The sequence below is a fragment of the Acipenser ruthenus genome, chromosome 9 (assembly GCF_902713425.1).
Source record: "Acipenser ruthenus chromosome 9, fAciRut3.2 maternal haplotype, whole genome shotgun sequence".
Taxonomy (NCBI): Eukaryota; Metazoa; Chordata; class Actinopteri; order Acipenseriformes; family Acipenseridae; genus Acipenser; species Acipenser ruthenus.
The window spans coordinates 58,452,335-58,472,151 of NC_081197.1; the positions used below are offsets into that span (position 1 = coordinate 58,452,335).

Below are 19,817 nucleotides of genomic sequence, written 5' to 3' on the forward strand. Positions count from 1 at the left end.
TTACAGAGATGGGAATCCGCTATCTCATATCACTGCGGGTTTCATCTCACTTACAGCGATGGGAATCCGCTATCTCGTATCACTGCGGGTTTCATCTCACTTACAGAGATGGGAATCCGCTGTCTCGTATCACTGCGGGTTTCATCTCGCTTACAGCGATGGGAATCCGCTATCTCATATCACTGCGGGTTTCATCTCGCTTACAGTGATGGGAATCCGCTATCTCATATCACTGCGGGTTTCGTCTCGCTTACAGTGATGGGAATCCGCTGTCTCATATCACTGCGGGTTTCATCTCACTTACAGAGATGGGAATCCGCTATCTCGTATCACTGCGGGTTTCATCTCACTTACAGAGATGGGAATCTGCTGTCTCATATCACTGTGGGTTTCATCTCGCTTACAGCGATGGGAATCCGCTATCTCATATCACTGCGGGTTTCATCTCACTTACAGAGATGGGAATCCGCTGTCTCGTATCACTGCGGGTTTCATCTCACTTACAGAGATGGGAATCCGCTGTCTCATCACTGCGGGTTTCATCTCGCTTACAGAGATGGGAATCCGCTATCTCGTATCACTGCGGGTTTCATCTCACTTACAGCGATGGGAATCCGCTATCTCGTATCACTGCGGGTTTCATCTCGCTTACAGCGATGGGAATCCGCTATCTCGTATCACTGCGGGTTTCATCTCACTTACAGAGATGGGAATCCGCTATCTCGTATCACTGCGGGTTTCATCTCACTTACAGAGATGGGAATCTGCTGTCTCATATCACTGTGGGTTTCATCTCGCTTACAGCGATGGGAATCCGCTATCTCATATCACTGCGGGTTTCATCTCGCTTACAGTGATGGGAATCCGCTGTCTCATATCACTGCGGGTTTCATCTCGCTTACAGCGATGGGAATCCGCTATCTCGTATCACTGCGGGTTTCATCTCACTTACAGAGATGGGAATCCGCTGTCTCGTATCACTGTGGGTTTCATCTCGCTTATAGCGATGGGAATCCGCTATCTCGTATCACTGCGGGTTTCATCTCACTTACAGAGATGGGAATCCGCTATCTCGTATCACTGTGGGTTTCATCTCGCTTACAGTGATGGGAATCCGCTATCTCGTATCACTGCGGGTTTCATCTCACTTACAGAGATGGGAATCCGCTATCTCGTATCACTGTAGGTTTCATCTCGCTTACAGTGATGGGAATCCGCTATCTCATATCACTGCAGTCACAAGGACCCATAAAATAATAAGAACATTCGAAGCATCAGAGGCTAGCTGTGAAGAGTTTATGATTAGAAAGGCTGTCACTCGAGATGCTGTTGTCATATTGTTGCCAGTCAAGAATAATCAGGACAGCCATGGGTAAAAAACAATAGACCTTACTGCCAAGAAGGTGGTCTGCAAATTCATGCAGACAGCATTGCAGCACCAGGGAAATGCAGGAGGAAGAAGCTCAGGGAACAAGGTACAACCCAGGTCTTCTAAATATCTACACAAATATTAATCATCTTGTATATGTTAAGTCACTGACTCATCGCAATGCTCTTATTAATAACCAAGTATTAAAACACCAATAAACATTATCAAAATAGCTCCAGAAACATAATATATACTTGCAATGTCTTTAATTATGTATGTTTGCTAACACTTTACATTAAGTGTACTTTTGCACATCTTGTATACCATGTTCTTGTTAAAAAGAATAGTTAAACAAATCTTTCATTCTTTCTCTCTAGATGCATGAAAAAAGGTGTAAAGTGTTAAAAGGGCAAAATAACACCCAGAGGAATTATTTTACCAGGATAAGATTTTTTTTTTTCTTTTTGTAGTCACGTGGCAGGGTACACTGCGCCCCTGTGCATATTTGTTTTTGGTGTGTTATTATTATTTAAATATATGTATTTGTGCACTGTTGGTTTAGCTCGGCAGGGTAGGGTTAATTGCCTTCCCTGCCAAATCACTTGACGTGTAGAATGTGCGTGAGCCCAACTGAATGATTAACAAGAAATAGAGCTCTGGCACAGCTGCATAAAATAGGCAGGAACCATCAGTCTAGGTTGGGTTTTGTTCAGAGGAGGAACGTAAATGAAAGTTATCAATAACAATTGCTACTCGTGCTGGCTTTAAACCAGCATGTTACTTGTTTCGGTGTTTATCGCTGTGTTTGTCTATTTGTTATGGCCATGATACCTTTTGTTTTATTCAGTGTTTGTTTTGTGTTAAAACCTTTTATTTTTCAATCAATACACGTATCAGCATTCATCCCGCAGTGCTGTGTCTGTCTCTTCCTGGTCTGTGATGTCACCACCAAGCTATCCGTGATGACTCATAACAAGTTGCAGCCATCCAACATTAGAACATAAGAAAAGTAAAGAACAAGAGAAGGCAATTTGACCCATCAATGCTTGTCCAATTCATAAAAGCTGCCAGATCCTAAAACTCTTAACGTTCCAGTGACTCAGCAGCAACAACATGGTTTTGTAAACCATGCAATACATTCATCACTCTTTGTGTAATACGGACCTCCTACCCTGACCAGGATCTCCACTGAATCTCCAACTACTAGCATGTTATGTACTTCCCTTGGCTTTCACTGGATGGCAGTTTAAAGAATTGCTTTTGCTAGTGAGTGTTTTAGTTTCACAATTAGTTTCCATTATTCTTTTCATTACAAAAGTAAAGTCAAGCTTAAACAACTGGCTATGTGGCACATCACATAAACAACATAACGCATAGGTTCCTTTCAATACCATGCCACTGCTGGAAGCTTGTTTAAAAGATGAGTGAAGAGGGGGCTCCCGAGTGGTGCATCCAGTAAAAGCACTCGCTAGAGTGCAGGATGCACTCTATAGCCTGGACATCGCCAGTTCGAGTCCAGGCTATTCCACAGCCGACCGTGGACGGGAGCTCCCAGGGGGTGGCGCTCAATTGGCCGAGCGTCGTCCGGGGGGGGAGGGACGGTTAGGTCGGCCAGGGTGTCCTCGGCTCACCGCGCACCAGCGACCCCTGTAGTCTGGCCGGGCGCCTGCGGGCTTGCCTGTAAGCTGCCCAGATCTGCGTTGTCCTCCGACGCTGTAGCTCTGAGGTGGCTGCACGGTGAGTCTGCAGAGTGTAAAGAAGCGGGCGGCTGACGGTACACGCTTCGGAGGACAGCGTGTGTTCATCTTCGCCCCTCCCAAGTCAGCGCAGGGGTGGTAGCGGTGAGCTGAGCCTAAAAATAATTGGGCATTTCAAATTGGGGAGAAAATAATAAAAACTAATTGGCAATGACTAAATTTCTATAAAAAAAAAAAAAAGAGTGAAGAATCCCTATAATGAAGCTCTGGCATGATGAATGCAGTGAATGGTGCCAGCAACAGACTGCACCTTTCTCTCAATGAGGCTGTGTCAGTTGAGAAATGGTAAGCCAGCACTGGGTTACTGCTCATGGAAAATGCTGGCAGAAGTACAAACATTTGCAGCCCTGTAGATTGCTGTGTCAAATAAAGCTAGGAAACTCAGGAACCGATTTTTTCAAAAACAGCTTGTGAAGAAGAAAAAGCATTTTAGCAACACTTTGAGGTTCCAAGAACAATGCTGCAGCATCCCATTTCTATTCAGTTGACAAAAGAGAACCTCAACAAAGTGTGCTCTGTAGCGTCTGTCTTCAGCTTCCCAGGAACGTAACTGTGTACTGTGACTTTAATAACTTAATACACTTTGAGACCGATGTACATTTGCAAAGAAACAAAAACAAATTAAACTTTCACAAGTACTCACCTGTTAATCAAAAACATTCTACAGGCACTGTATTTATCATTATTAAAAAATAAATAAAAAGTAAGGAAACTAATGTGCTGTAACAAATTGACCATTTGATTTCAGCAGCAGAGTCCCAAGAATGCAAGTATGTTTCATCAATCTCGATAGACATCACTTCATTCTCTCTTTATGAAACAGGATTGTTATCTCCCCAAACAGATTGACTAAAGCCTGGCAGAGAGTGCAGTTCATCCTTGCATTCAAAAGGAAGGCATTGGATTTGTTGACGGTCAGGGACTCTTTCAATACATGAATACACTTTAAGCCTCGTCCCTTCTACCCCATTCTTATGCACCAGGGGTTTCCTGCACAATTTAAATGCATCGAGAGCTTTTGCAGTATCTGCCCATTTTATTTCCTTCTTTCCTTTTTTAATGCATTTCCACTGAGCCTACTATATCCCATAACCTGCAGCAAATGATATCACTGCCTCAATGGAAACAGCACAAACTACTCTGCTACCATTTGTCTGATTAGAGGGCTGTCGGAGAGTAAAGGTGCAAACAACACTACGTTGAAAAAAGGATGATAACATTGTTAAATTACAGTACACCCTCGCTATAACGAACCTGTCGGGGTCCAAGCCTTTTATCCGTTATATCGAGGGGTTTGTAATAACAAAAGCACAATCAAAATGAAGGATAAACTGTTGGAGTAAGTTAATGAGATGAGATTGTGAATACAAGTAGAATTACACGTACCTGTTCGTCTCATGTATGCAGTATTCTGCCTTTGCTTTATCCAGTTCGTTAAAGAATTAAAACAGAGTAAAAAAAAAAAGCATGAATCCCGAATTAAAGATGAACTTTTATTCAAAATCAATCTGACATGAAAAGTTAACCTCAATTATTTTTGTTTTTATTATTATTCAGTTTTGCTTTGCCGCATGGTTGCTGAACAAGTCAAAAAACAGAGTGCTTTTTGACAAACTGTATTTACAACAGAGATATGCCTGTGTTACTGCTTTTTCCAAATTATCAATATAGTTTTCCAGCTTTGTTGCAGCATAAAATTCTTTTCGTTTCGGAGGCAGTCAAAATAGTTCACTGTGGAGGTGGCATCCCGTGCGTACAGACCGGGATGTTGACAGTGTGTATATATTGTAACAAAAATCCTTAACGTTATAAGAATCAGCCTTCAGTCGATTCAGGGCCAAACTCAATCTTATTACACTTAATACATGATCAAAGACAATCTGCCTATTCTTAAATAACAATTAACAGGTCGCTGTGGGCCATGACCTACGCCACTAAAACAAATTAATTTTTCAAAGGAATCTCAGGGTGGAACTATTCTGTCTCTGCTTATTCGCTTCTCTCCGCTTAACAACAACAATAAACACTCCCCGTCACTGGTCTTTAGCCCCAGTTAGTCCCGCCTCGTCCCACTCCACGGCCAATCACCAGCAGATCCTGTCGACCGTGCCTGTCGCCCATAGGCTGTTAGACTGATGTGAAACACAGCCCCTCCTACTCCAAGCGTTCCTGCACTTCACAGACCTCACATACATTACAATTTTTTTTAGTTTCTTTTTATTTGGTTCGTTATAGCCAAAGGTTCGTTATAATGACGGGCATTATAGCGAGGGTGTACTGTACATCATTTAAAAGCTTGAGTGGGTGTGGTTTTCAGTGTAATTTGTAGAAACAGCTTGGGTGATAAAGCCTTACAGATTATTTGTGAATGAGCCTTGTGACCTTTAGCAACTGGCTGCACGCATGTGACTTTTTCCAAGCTTTTGTATGAGAAAATATTCAACAAGCAATATTCATAGAATACTTAGTAAGTGAAATAGCCACTGGGAACCACTGTTACCTAATGCAGGACTCAGCTGGAAATGAAATGATTTATTTCAGAGGCTATTCTTGTAAATTCATCTCTAAAAAGGAACTCAATTTTGTTTTGAGAATTCATCCAAATTCTTTTTTACAGTGCAGCCAGTCATTAGTATTTCTCACAACAGATTATTTATTCCTAAACTTGGCATCCACCAGAAAGTCAGTTGCTCTTTTCCAATGACAGTAGATATCTAGAATCTCACAGTCCTGTAATCATTAGAGATGTGCCCAGACTGACATGACTTAATTTCCTGCAAAACATTTTCTGTCTGCAAGGCAATATGCTTTACTTTTTTTTTATAACGAGGGTATCCAGCCAAGCACAATTCTTACTCATATGCCTACTGGCAAACCAATAATTTAAACTGTTTAGGTTTGGGTTGTACAACCTTTACATAAGAGCATTAGAACACAAGAAAATCTACAAACAAACAGAGGCCATTCAGTACAACTAGTACATCTCGGTCGGTTGCTAGTAGCTGGTTTATCTATCACAAAACTTTGTCAAGTTGGGTTTAAAGCATTCCAGGGATTCAGCATTAGCAACATGAGCAGGTAACCCATTCCATACCTTCACCACTCTCTGTGTGTAGAAGTGTCTTTCCTTCCATCCTAAATATTGGTTAGAGTTTGTCAATTCCTTTTAAGATTTTAAAGATTTCAACTGTGCCCCTCCAATTCTTTGCCAATTAGTTATTTTTTATTATTATTATTTTCTCCCCAATTTGAAATGCCCAATTATTTTTAGGCTCAGCCCACCGCTACCACCCCTGTGCTGACTCGGGAGCGGTGAAGACGAACACACGCTGTCCTCCAAAGCATGTGCCGTCAGCCGCCCGCTTCTTTACACTCTGTAGACTCACCGTGCAGCCGCCTCAAAGCTACAGTGTCGGAGGACAACACAGCTCTGGGCAGCTTACAGGCAAGTCCGCAGGTGCCCGGCCAGACTACAGGGGTCGCTGGTGCGCGGTGAGCCGAGGACACCCTGGCCGACCTAACCCTCCCTCCCCCCTTACGACGCTTGGCCAATTGAGCGCCGCCCCCTGGGAGCTCCCGTCCACAGTCGGCTGTGGAATAGCCTGGACTCGAACCAGCAACGTCCAGGCTATAGAGCGCATCCTGCACTCTAGCGAGTGCTTTTACTGGATGCACCACTCAGGAGCCCCACCCCTCCTAATTCTTTGTTCTAGGGTAAATAGATTCAGTTCTTTCAGCCTATATTCAAAGCTCACTCCTTTAAGCCCTGGGATTAGTCTGGTTGCTCTTTGATGGACTCTCTCCAGAGTCACAATATCCTTGTGGTGGCCAGAATCGTACACAGTACTCTAAGTGCAGTCTCACCAGTGTATTATACAGCCTCTTCATAACCTCCTTTGATATTGTACTCTACACTAATGGCTACATGCCTATGCATTCTGTTTACCTTTTTGATTGCTTCCCCACACTATCTGGTTACTGACTGCAATGGATCTGTTCTTGTTCGATACCACCCATTTGGTATTTGGATCCTACACACTTTGCATTTGTTCACATTAAATGTAATTTTGCCACCTTTCCATCCAGTGCTCTCTGCAAATTTGACAAGCTTGCTAATTATCCACCTGATTTAAGTCGCTGAGCATGGCCACCTGCTTTCATGAGCAGGTGATGCAAAAAAGTCATAAACAGCATTAAAGGAAAAGATTCAAGCCATAAACATGTTCCCTTGTCATCCCTGAAAGTAAACTTGGCAGCCCACTTCCAAGAATGTGACTGCAGACCCGATGCTGTGTCGCACTCATATTATTACTGATGTACCAAGTGACGATTCCGTTCTACTGATAACGCATTACTAATCTGTGCTCTTCAATTCTGTTCTACTGATAACGCATTACTAATCTGTGCTCCTCTTCAATTCCGTTCTACTGATAACTCATTACTAATCTGTGCTCATCTTCAATTCTGTTCTACTGATAACTCATTACTAATCTGTGCTCATCTTCCATTCCGTTCTACTGATAACTCATTACTAATCTGTGCTCCTCTTCAATTCTGTTTTACTGATAACTCATTACTAATCTGTGCTCTTCAATTCTGTTTTACTGATAACTCACTACTAATCTGTGCTCATCTTCAATTCTGTTCTACTGATAACTCATTACTGATCTGTGCTCATCTTCAATTCCGTTCTACTGATATCTCATTACTAATCTGTGCTCCTCTTCAATTCTGTTCTGATAACTCATTACTAATCTGTGCTCATCTTCAATTCCGTTCTACTGATATCTCATTACTAATCTGTGCTCCTCTTCAATTCTGTTCTGATAACTCATTACTAATCTGTGCTCATCTTCAATTCCGTTCTACTGATAACTCATTACTAATCTGTGCTCATCTTCCATTCCATTCTACTGATAACTCATTACTAATCTGTGCTCCTCTTCAATTCTGTTCTACTGATAACTCATTATCAATCTGTGCTCATCTTCATAAATCTGTGGCTGAGTGTGTCTTTTATTGCCAGCACTGTGTCCAGGAACTAGAATCCAATCAGCACTGCAGAACCAGCAGCAGGGCTGCCCAGCCTTTGTCTTCATTATAAACGATAATTCATCTGAAACAGTTATGCAAACACTGCAATGTGGACAATTAATCAGAAAGACTTAGATTAATATTTAAAAAAAAAAAACTTCCGCTCCCTTTCCTATAAGAGGCAGAAAGATGATTTTTTTAGTAGATCTCAGACAACTGGCTTTTCTGCATACATTTACTTTTGTTTAGTATAAGTCAGATGGCTGTTGTTTGATGTCACTCAAGTGGGGAGGCACAAAAAACTGTTTGAAAATAAATCAAATGTTCACTCACAAAATACTTATCCTGTTTCTGTATTCATAGCACATTTTTTATGCAGTCTATAACAGGGAAGATCTGGACTGACTATCTGACACATGCATGGGACTACAGGTAGAGGGCAGCAGTCTAGTAGGATCCGTCTGTCGGTCACGGCGATGACACAGAGAGGTGGGGAAGAGGGTGTGTGTGCTTTCCCTCTCTCTGAGTGGCTGAGAGGCGGGTCTTGGGAGACTGCTCGGCCCATAAGAACTGCGCTTGGTTGTGCACTCGGGTGGCCATGTGAGGGGATATACATTGACGCTGGTAGAAGAGGCCAGAGTGAAACAAGGATCAGGCGAGCCCAGCTGAGGGAGACAGCCTTCAATAAAAACGAATTTACAAAGTAAAAGAAATAATTACGTACTCAAGGGTGTGTGTGTAGGTATACGGGGAACCCCAGCCACCCCCAGTGTATAGGAACAGCTGAGTGCAGGACAGAGACCCGTTCTGACCTGCTTAGCAGCAGTGGGGCACTGCGTAAGCTGCACTTTTGTTTGTAGTTTTATTACTGTGTTTCATTTTCCCTTTTTCTTTCGCCTTCTGTTTTCATTTTTATTTTCGAGCACTTGTAGGTGCACGGAACGGTATACCTGTATTGGTAACCCTGTGGTCCTGTTTTACTGTTGACAGTATTCAGGCCACGGACAACAGCGCTCTCTGTGGGCTAAAACAAACAAAAATGAAAAAGAAAATAAATAAAACTGGGCATCTGTGCAGTGTTGGCAAATAAAATCTTCTGTCTCCTGTGTCAGTGAATACCCCCACTCTTCCACACAGTCTTTGTAAGTTCTTTGTCATTTCTGGATTCATTTTAGAATGAAAAAAAAGTATTTTAGCAAGAAGCTTTCATTTAGCAGAATATGTGTTAATTTAAAAAAAAAAAAAGTTTTTCTTTTTTATTCATTCAGTGGCCCGGCATGCATTTAAAAATGTCAAGCGATCTCAGTTGATGTATTATTTTAATTTAAATGTTATTTAGCCAAATGTAAAAGTTTGCAAAATGTCAGTGTTTGATGTGTTGTAAATCGTTTCCTGTGGGAATCAGGCTATCAGTCTAAGTTTGTATTAAAGTTCAGAATGCCTAAGTCGTTCAAATTGCCAATGCAGGCTCAGCATGGACTGCTAGTAAGATCTCCACTACAGCAAGGTTTCCTGAGCAGTCATCATTTGCTACCCAGCCACTGAGACACCACTGCTGAGTCTGCTGTAGAATGCTGTGCACGGTGTTGAATTCTCACTTTTAAAGAACAGGGGGCTCATAAGAAGTAAGAGGAAATTGTTTTCTGTACACCTGCATATACAATATGGATAAAAAACAACAACAAAGCACAACGGCTTCATCCTTGACTTCTAACTTCCCTTCGATCACACTGAAAGTGCTGACCAGAGCGTGTCAGGCTCTTGTATTAGTATCATCTAGCCAGGTGAAATGCTTTGAAAACCCACCTGTTTGAGGCATTGATTATTTAAAAAGTAACAGGGGCCCAATGTCATGCAGTATCAGTACACACCTTGTGGATGATCAATACTGAATCTCAGATCTCAAGCAACTTTCAATGTGACCCAACCAAGTATGGCTGCACTTCAAAAGGGGCTGTTCCGGTTCTTCGGTCACATCTGCAAGTGCTGCGAGTCTGTGATGCTGAGGGCTGAATGGTACCATCTGCTTGTATTTTGGAAAAAATGTTTAAGAAATGCCAAAGGACTCGCAGCTGCCTTCCCAGATTACTGCAGCTTCATGTGACATTCCCTTCCAGGGGTACTGCAGGAACCTTGACAGATAGCTTTGCATTGCTAGCGCAAATTAACTCCAGGGAGATTTCCGTTTCACTTTCACACTGTAACCTGCCACAAACAGGTTTTCATTAGTTTAGGAAGTGCTCCGGCGAGAGAAGTGGTGAGATATCTGGGTAATTGGCTAGACCACCTGTGACAAACAGAGCAACAAGTACAGTAGCAACCTTTTGAGAGGAATGGAAGAAACTGTCTGAGTGCTACTGAGGTGTCTCCATTCAGACACTTCTGAGGATTGCACTTAATAACTCAACACAAACACGCCTAGTTTGGGACAGTTCAATGCTGAAAATACAAATAAATCAAGCACATGTGGAGCTTTTTATTGTTTGATTAACACAAAAGGAAAGCCCATATTAGCTAGCTAAAAGGTAATAGAACCCTAACCCTAACCCTAGTACTTGTTAATACTAAAAGAGTGATCTTGCTTTAAAATAAATTACCGAAGGCACCAGGAGACAAAGCAGCATGCACATACAGTACTGAGCATTTGAATATGTAGATGTTTCAAGTTCACTGTAAAAAACTGCTAACAGGATGTCTAGATTTACCTCTCAGTTGACCATTCAAAAGACAATCCAAGATGTGGCGATTAGATCTTTTTGCACAATTATCTGTAAGTACACAATTGTATCAGAAAAAGGTTAGGGTTATATCATACACAAATATGTACACATTAAGTACACTGTAACGCTGCATAATAACATTGTACTTATGTGTAAGTACACATGTATTTACAAAGTAACTACTATGTAAATACACAGTAATTAGATTAGGTACCCTCTGCTTTAGCCTTTTTGTTTTTTGCCATTGCATGAATCTGAGATATAGCTGAGTAAAGGCTGAGCTTGTCCTTTAATTGAGTAGGGCAGTGAAGCATGGCTGCCTCTCATTCACACCACACCAGACACGCTGTCATTCTTCACCTGACCTTCCCTCACCCCAGGAGTCATGTATCTCTCTGCATGAAGAGCAGGAGGCTGGACCTGTTTCCAGCTTGTTACACACATTCTCGTACTAATTCACATCTACCACATCTCCGCAAGATATCCCTTCATCCTCGTCCTCCAACACTTCACTGCTGGAAACAGTTTTTTTTTTTCCAATTGCTGTACACATGCAGTTGTGTAGGCAAAAATGTTACCCACATATAACCTTTAACCTTTGGTTGTGGCATTTTCCTGTTCCAGAAATGTTAATCCTCAATTGCCCAGCAATGAATCCTTGAGTATCCGTCAGAGCTTTACCTGCCTCAGGCAAAGTCAGACAGGTGTACAGTGGGCACCAAGTTGCAACAGCAGAGGAGCTCTCTGAAGGATTAGAAATGTTAGCCATGAAAAGTCAGCCCCCTAGGGAGGAAAGCAAAAGCCGAACTGTAAAGTGTTACATGAGCGCTAAGGAACATGGCTGTAATGCACTGCTGCCTTGTGAACGTATTGCCGCTCTTTCTTCCCATCTGGAGTTCTTCACAAACTTACCCTCATGGGCCTTGAGTCTAGATGAAAAACAAGGAAGTAACTTTCTTTTTTCTTAAGTCAGGTTTTTAACCTTTCTTCAGTTTTTGAGCTGGTCATTTTACATACAGGTACTACCATCTCTCTAAAACTATCAGAGATCAAATAGGCCTGCAAGTACATGAACAGAACAATATTGCAATGTAAGTAATGTAAGACTCTTTATTTAACTGGGCTGTGCCACAGATTCCATCTACGCTATTCATGCTTGTGTTACAATTGGGCTTGAACAACCAGCCTGATGAAAAAAGATACAAACGTTGTTGATTTTACTTTGTCTCCACGGAAACTACCCAAAGCTTCATACGAAAGGAGAAATATGAGTAAGGAGTCGTCCAAGAGAAAGGCATTGAACATTGTAGGAGCAAATTGCCAAGATAAGCAAAGCAGCATGTTACAGTATTTATCTTAGCCATAATACAAATCTTACTTTGCAGAGTATGCACCGCTAATCCTCTGAGCTTTTTAACAGGGTTACAGCTGGGAGTCACTGCATTTGAGGAAAGAACATCTGAAATGGATCAGCGGAGGAGATAGGGTTTGGGAATGTCTGGACCCATTATGGATTTCGTTTTTTACATATCTGGATTTCAGTGTAAATACAGCAGACTGGCTCCACCATGTGATTAGCAAAACAGAAATACAGACATGTTAAAATGTAAAGGAAAAAAACAAACATGCCCGTATCACTCATTGGGCATAAACTAGGACAGCTGATTTCCAAGGAGACTTCTAATCAATGAAGATTATTCTGGAAGAACAAAATGGCTCCTTGTCATTTCCTTACCAGATAGATTGTAAGCGAAACACAAACAGTCATGTTAATCATTGGACAGGTTCATAACAAATGTAAGAACATCCCAGATTCCTGGCACTTGATGCAGGAACCAAAAGACTACCATCGAAAGCAAGAAGGAAGCTGTACCGAGTGGATGTCATGGAGTGAAAAGCAGAGCCTTGGTGTTGCATGAATTGAAGCTCATTCTTTGACATCCAGGTCTGCACCTCTGAAAGGCAGCATGGAAGTGTAAGATAAATCGTGGTGTCACAAAGGTTCAACTTCATGCGTGCTGGTGGATCAAACCCTGCAGACCTTCTTACTGATTCCACAATCAACTTCAAATCAACATCATATAAAAAAAGGGAATTATCTTAAAAGAGCCTGAGAGAATGCGCCATTCTATGAGAATGTACCATAGAATGTGCAGCATTCCTTGATGAGCCCTGAATTGGTCAAATCTTGCATTACTATGGCACGGTGACATTACAGTTGATAGTCTTACATTTGACATGGGAAACAATAACTGGTCATTTTCTATCTCTTCCATGCTGGACATCACTGGATGCACAACTACAGTACTTTCCAGTTTTGTTTTTATAGAAAAATAAACGACTTGACAGTTTAAGGTCTTTCAGTGTTCTACCTTGCCAGACATGTGAGGTTTCCTCAGAGCATGCAACAAAGTGACACACCATAGCTGCTTATCGGAAACTATCTGATTATCTTGTACCAATCTGGTCATCAATAGCTGGTCAATAGGGAGCTGTGGCTGCACAATCATTAGCAATATCAGAAGAGCAGGAGACCGGGGGGGGGGGGGGGGGGGGGAACATTAAGAACAAGTGAGATTAATATGCCATCAGGATCGGTGCTGAGTGGATCATTCGTTGGCATTTTGAGATCATCCATAACTTTAAACACTCAATAATAACAGTGGAGTAAAATAAGCATTTTACACCGACTGTAAAAAGGAAAACTGACGCATTTTGTATAATCCCAAAATAGAAAAACTGCAAAAATTCATCATTCTTCACTTAAATACATGAACGCTAAAAGCATATTTTATATCTCAAGATAGTTTATTTCAGTATGATGGAATGAGGTAGTAAAAAAAGCACTTAGTCTCATAATGTGCAATCTTGTGGGATAAAATAGTAACCTTTCTCACTTGTTGAGAGGAGCAGAGTTACAGTGTGAGATTATAAATTCTAGACAAGATAGAGCTGGGTAAGTCCATTAAGCAGCTTCTGTTCAAACAACGTCTTAAAGTGTCAAATTGAATTTATTTATTTGGTTTTATGGGGAATTAGTGACATTGTCTTACGCAGCTCATCCAAATTCACTTATAATTAATGTTGGCCCATGGTACTTTGACTCTTTCTGAATAAGTCACTGTGCTAGTGGGGAGCTTAGCAACACATACTTCTCTGCTTGTTCAGTTCCTGTTAATGTCCAGGGTCAAACGCCTTCACTCCTGGAATTAACCAGTATTATAAAGACATATGTTTTTGTAAAGTAACAGTTTGGCGGTAGGTGGTGATCTTTTAATAGAGAACAAAAAACAAAACATAGTAACATTATTTTAGATTTGTTTCTGGTTTACAAGTACATAGTTGTGGAGGATAGGAACACAATCCCACAGCTCCTTCTTAACATATTCTAAAAGTCGTCTTTATACAGTTGGTCCTTCATTAGAGGTGGCTTTCAATTCAGCTCTGGCTTCACACACAGCTGGATGCCAGTTCAATGCAACAGAGGCTTCGATGAAATGGTTTTGCTCGTTAGATCATCAGTGGAATCAATTGTTCTGTTTCACATTTCTTACATCAATGTGCTAAACAATGTTTAAAGGCCCTGGTTTAGAGCAAAATCGATAACCCCTTGAAAAACAATGTCTTAAAATGAAAATCCTACCATAATAAATTGTCAGCTGCTAAATTGTAGGAAATAAACTTGAGTACTGTCTGTGTGTAGAATAGACTGCTGCTTCTGAGCACTGTCTGTGTGTAGAATAGAGTGCTGCTTCTGAGCACTGTCTGTGTGTAGAATAGAGTGCTGCTTCTGAGCACTGTCTGTGTGTAGAATAGAGTGCTGCTTCTGAGCACTGTCTGTGTGTAGAATAGAGTGCTGCTTCTGAGCACTGTCTGTGTGTAGAATAGAGTGCTCCTCTGGGAGCGTTGTGCTGTGACCGGCTACAAAGCCTGCTGTTTGTATATCAGTAACTCATCAGTAACTACCTGTAGCCTTGGTTGTCTGTGTTATTGAGAAAAATGCACATTGTTAAAATCATAGGGAATTAATGAAGCTATGTGCAATTAGAGTGACCATATGGCTATAGATTTGGGCAGTTTGTCACAGTTTTAATGCATATCACAGTGCATTATGGTACTTGTAGTCTTGCTGTGCAAGTTAAATAAAAACACCTCCAAACAGTCCTAGTGAACTAGAGCCACAAGGTCACTTTATACGGACAGTATCACTGCACCACATTTCACCACCTTATTTCACAGCCTAACAATGTTACATTCACATTGATGTTCCTTGTGGGTATGCTGTTTTTCAACTACAGCATTGTCAATCCAGAATATTTATCCACACAATTTGGAAGAATCTTCCCTTGGGGGGACCAGCAGTATGATGTACTGTATATAGGGAGAGTGACTGTTTAGATCACTACAATATCCTGCATGTAAACAAAATGTCCCAATCAGAGCTGAAAAAAAAAAAATGATTGAGGTCCTTCGTCCTTTAATTAAATGTTCTCCTGATTGAAAAAAACAATTACAAATCTGAAACGATCCTCAGACATAAAACGTTTTATTCATGAGGACTGCTTACAGTATATTTATGCTGGACTAATGGTTCTGAAAATAGTCTTAATGTTCAGCTGGATTCAGTGAGTCTTTTACTGAGCCACAGCTCAGACTGAAATTTACAAGTGGATTAAGAATAATAAAGTAACACAATGCAATTCCTGCTTAAAATAAATTGCAGCACTCTGCTTCAGGCAGAGAGAATGATCGTCTCATGGTTCAAACACTGCTCCCCTAGTCCCTGGCTCCTTCCAATAAAATATGACTTTGATTTGCATACCCAATAGAGCTCTGAAGCCTTCTTTAAACCTGACAGGTCACTTTTCTTAGGATTCTCTGACTGTGATGTGTGGTTTTCGCATTTATTGAATACTTTGGAATCATGACATCCCACCATGAAGAGCAGTAAAAACTTCCATCTCAAAAGTTGATGCATGTATTTGATAATTAAAATGAAACAGGACTGCAAGAATGTAGAATTCTGAGACTGCCAGGGGACGAATACATATTTAAAAATGTCTGCCTAAGGAAACACTTCATTCGTCTTTGTAATGCTATCAGAAGTTGTTAGTGCAGGTTTTCAAACCCTGTTATATAATCTTAACGGCTAGTTAGTGGACCGGTTGTTCAGTTCGTTAGATAATATATTTATTACATATTTGACACGATAACACTTTTATGCATATTATACGATCTTGGATAACATTAATCAAATTAACCAAATTTCGCCTGTTTACATCACAGTTGTTGTGCTTTTTTTCATTCTCAAGAGTTTTAACATAAAAAAGTGTGATGGAAACATAGCAATTAACCGAGCATGTCAATGACATTTATATTGCATTAACATGTATCTAATGCACTGTGGTCAAAATACAGACCTATATTTCATTTTCAAAGTTTGGAACTTTTCAATTGAATAACTTCCCTCAGAGATGCATGTCTGATATTTGGATAGAAATAAGTGTTATGAAGTCAGTTTATATCAGTTAATTAGGGGATGCTGGCAGGTTGTAATGTAAACTGATTTTTTTAATGGATTTTCTTTTTATATATTGTGCAATCAAGTTTCCTTTCAACATGAACAAATAAGCACACAAAAGGATAATAAAACAAAACTGAAATCATCTGCTAGGGAGTATAGTTGTAGTAGGGGGGGTGATTGATTTTTCATTTGTCTTGTAAATCAGAAACGATCGATACCCCTTCCTCTTATCCAGAGCCAGTCGAGCATTCCTTCTCTCTCAAAGCCTAAATCACCTTTAAACTTGATTTAATAAACTGCCTAATTATTACAACTGTGTACTAGGGAAACACATCTTGAGACGTTACGCTTTGTTCCCGAGATTGTGTAGCCCTGAGAAGCCAAGCTCTTATTGCTTCTCAGCAGAATGTCACATGCTTGAAATGCTTTTAACTTAAATTTAGTTAGTTAGAAAACAGACTTTTTAGGTAAAGATGTATGTGCTGTACGTTCCAAATCTGAATTTCACAATTTGTACTAAAAATACAGGACGAGTACTCCTGCCATGCTGAATCTCTTAATGCATGGACTGTGTGGACGTCCCTCTCAAAGCCCCTCATGGTCAAGCACAGCCCAGCCATGTGATGTTGTCTCTGGGTGTTGCTGTAAAGAATAGTACAGTGTGACATGTTTTCCTTCTTGGAACAGTTGAGCAAAAATCACACATCTCCTCAGCAAATGCTGTTGGGTAGATGAAAAAAAGCATTATTCAGTTGCCAATTCTCTGTTGTTTAAACTTGGGAACAATACTGTACTAGTAATAATGCCTTACTCTGGCACCACTGCACACATGCTTTTGGTGGAATCTGTCACGTGACCGGTTATACGTCTAGCATATTATTCAATGTTTAACCACTTCTTTAGAGTTTACACATTTAAACATTTAAAACTCCTATCCCTAATGTCCAGTAGAATCTGTGCGGCAATTCACTAATTTTAGGCTTCTCGGTGTGTCTGCCAATAAAGAAACAATAGCGTTATCTCTCTCTCTCTCTCTCTCTCTCTCGTGTTCACATTCACTCTGCAGAGAGGTACATCTGCATGGCCCCTGCCATTTTACACACTTCATTATTTCACTCTCTCCCAAAAAAGGTATAATTGCATTAGATCAAGATTTTAGTACCATCACTCCTACCTTAAGTATACTGCATCATTACATAACCTGGCCACCAGCAAAGGGTCTGCAATAGCACACGAGCTAGCCTTTATAAATGGCGGGTCACTGAAAATGGCACTGTATTGATTTTAGCAGGCTTTTATGTGGCTCGTTATAGTACTAGAATGGTGTTAGCTAACTTGATTTGTTTTTTTAATGGGTCAAGGGCATTGATGAAGTGGAGCAAACACTGTGATACTATTATGTTTGTTTTAATGGACTCTCGTAAAAAAGGATCACATTGCTTACATTTTCCACTAACACATTGTGAAAGAAATTTCTGCATATTGGTAATTACTACCCATTACCAAACCATTGACAGTTGCCAACGATGAGATGAGTAACATACTGTAATAGCAAAAACAAACAACATAGCATTGGCATCAATACCCTTTAGCAGTCAAGAATGATAATGCCAATCCCTGCTGAAAATCCAAGCAACTCAACTGGAACACACATTTACTGGTTTCTTACTGTATACTCAAGTGACTTCAGTATGCCATAGTAGGGCAGAGATCAATGCCGTGGTTACCAACACATTTAGCATGCAGAGTATACAAAACACTGAGCCTGTGGCGGCGACAGCTTAGTAAAATTACATGCACGAGAGGGTTCGACGATTGATCTAAAAAATCACTGTGTAGGAAGTCAAATGTTTTTGTCATCCGGAAACCAAAAAGTCCCAAGACCCCAATATGGCAGCCATCTTAGTTCACAGGTCAAATTAAAGAGCACCATTAGATTTCCCTGAGGAGTTTCCATAACACCTGTTGATGGGATTTATGAGTTTGTAAATCCACTGCTTGAACTGCTAAAATCTCCAAGATCCATCATCATGGCATCATGGATCGACGCGCATACAGCCACAGATGCCTGGAGAGCTCTGGCAGTGTGTGTACCCAGGCAATCTTATATGTGACCTTCCACTCACAAGCACAGTACCATACCCACTGAGCCAGAATCACCCTTTTGTTAAACTGACTTGGAGGCAAGCCAGTGCACATCTGAAGACAGGAATGAAATGATATTTACCAATACTTGAATAACCTTGACCCACAGGAAAAGCACTGCCTTGAGAAATAAAGCTGAAAATGTAATAATGCATTACCTCTGCTTGTCGACGTTACTCCTCAATCAGCTTTGAATTACAATAAAGTAGATCTGTATGCAAATTGGAATTCTAGGTGTTGACATTTCAGTTGACATTGATCCACAGCTTCTTTGCCAAGAAAGGAAGTTTCACTGACGCGAAGAATTAAGATGCAGCTTTATTACAATTTTATGTCAGCTTATCCTTCGTATGCAGGATGAATATCTTGATGCAGTAAACTCTATGTGTCTCTTTGAATGTGCATGAATATTGCTGGACAATGCCCCCTTGGGTTCCAACATGCTGTACATGTTAAATATATAAACTCTGCATTGGTGTTCAATAATGTTTGGTATTGGGATTCCTGTTATTCTCAGCCTCGCCAGGTTACAAAGGCCCAAACAATGTTACTAAAGCATATTATATGTAATCTAAGTTTCGACCAGCAAGGAGTCCAACAGCACTGTTGAATGACGAGGCAAAAAAAAAAAAACACTAACTCTGCCAACAAGGAAACGGAAGGGAGTATATAGGAGTTAAAGTTTGGGTCCACCAAACCACTAGGACTGTTGCCCATAATTACATAATGTCATTTTAATTACTCTGATTAGAATCAGAGCTTTCATGCACCATGAAGCTCTATTAGGTGGCAGTCTATAAATGCACGCAGATTGTCCAGCTTTACAACTTATTTTTTTTTGTTTTTAAACTTAAAAAAAAAGAAAAACGACCAAGAAGAAACTTCACATAGTTCAGTCACCTGGATTTTCTGCACCTCTGTAGGTGCAGAAAAGAGCAAAACAAGTTTTGTGTTTTTCTTATCATGTGGAAAGTCCGGGTCAACCCTTTTCCATTCAGCTGGCATTTTCAGCCTTCATGCTGCAGTCACAGAGGTTGTTCTGGGCTTTGTTTTCAATACACATTCTAACACACTAAGAGAACAGGATTAACAGACCTCTGGCCGGTTACATTTCTAAAAGGACCAGAAATAAGTCTGGGATGGATTGTGAGTTGAATCCCCTGCTAAAGCAACTATTATCAAGGCAGAAAGGATTGAGAAAGGGCCCACGGGACCAGGGAAAGCGGCTCAGCTTCTGAAGTTCTGCTCGAGAGGTGGTGGAAACAGAA

The 19,817-nt window shown here is 40.8% G+C and overlaps 1 protein-coding gene across 4 annotated transcripts in view; it reads right to left on the reverse strand.

Annotated features, from left to right (window-relative positions):
- The window catches only part of LOC117405817 (neural cell adhesion molecule 2-like), a 272,867-nt gene that overhangs the window by 200,309 nt on the left and 52,741 nt on the right, over positions 1–19,817 (reverse strand). For 3 of the 4 annotated variants that reach the window (XM_059030327.1, XM_059030325.1, XM_059030328.1), the window contains exon 2: positions 10,866–10,928. The exons of the other annotated variant lie outside the window; for it this stretch is intronic. In XM_059030327.1, coding sequence (XP_058886310.1) covers positions 10,866–10,928 — 63 coding nt within the window. The remainder of the gene's footprint in view (positions 1–10,865; positions 10,929–19,817) is intronic. 4 annotated transcript variants of the gene reach the window in all.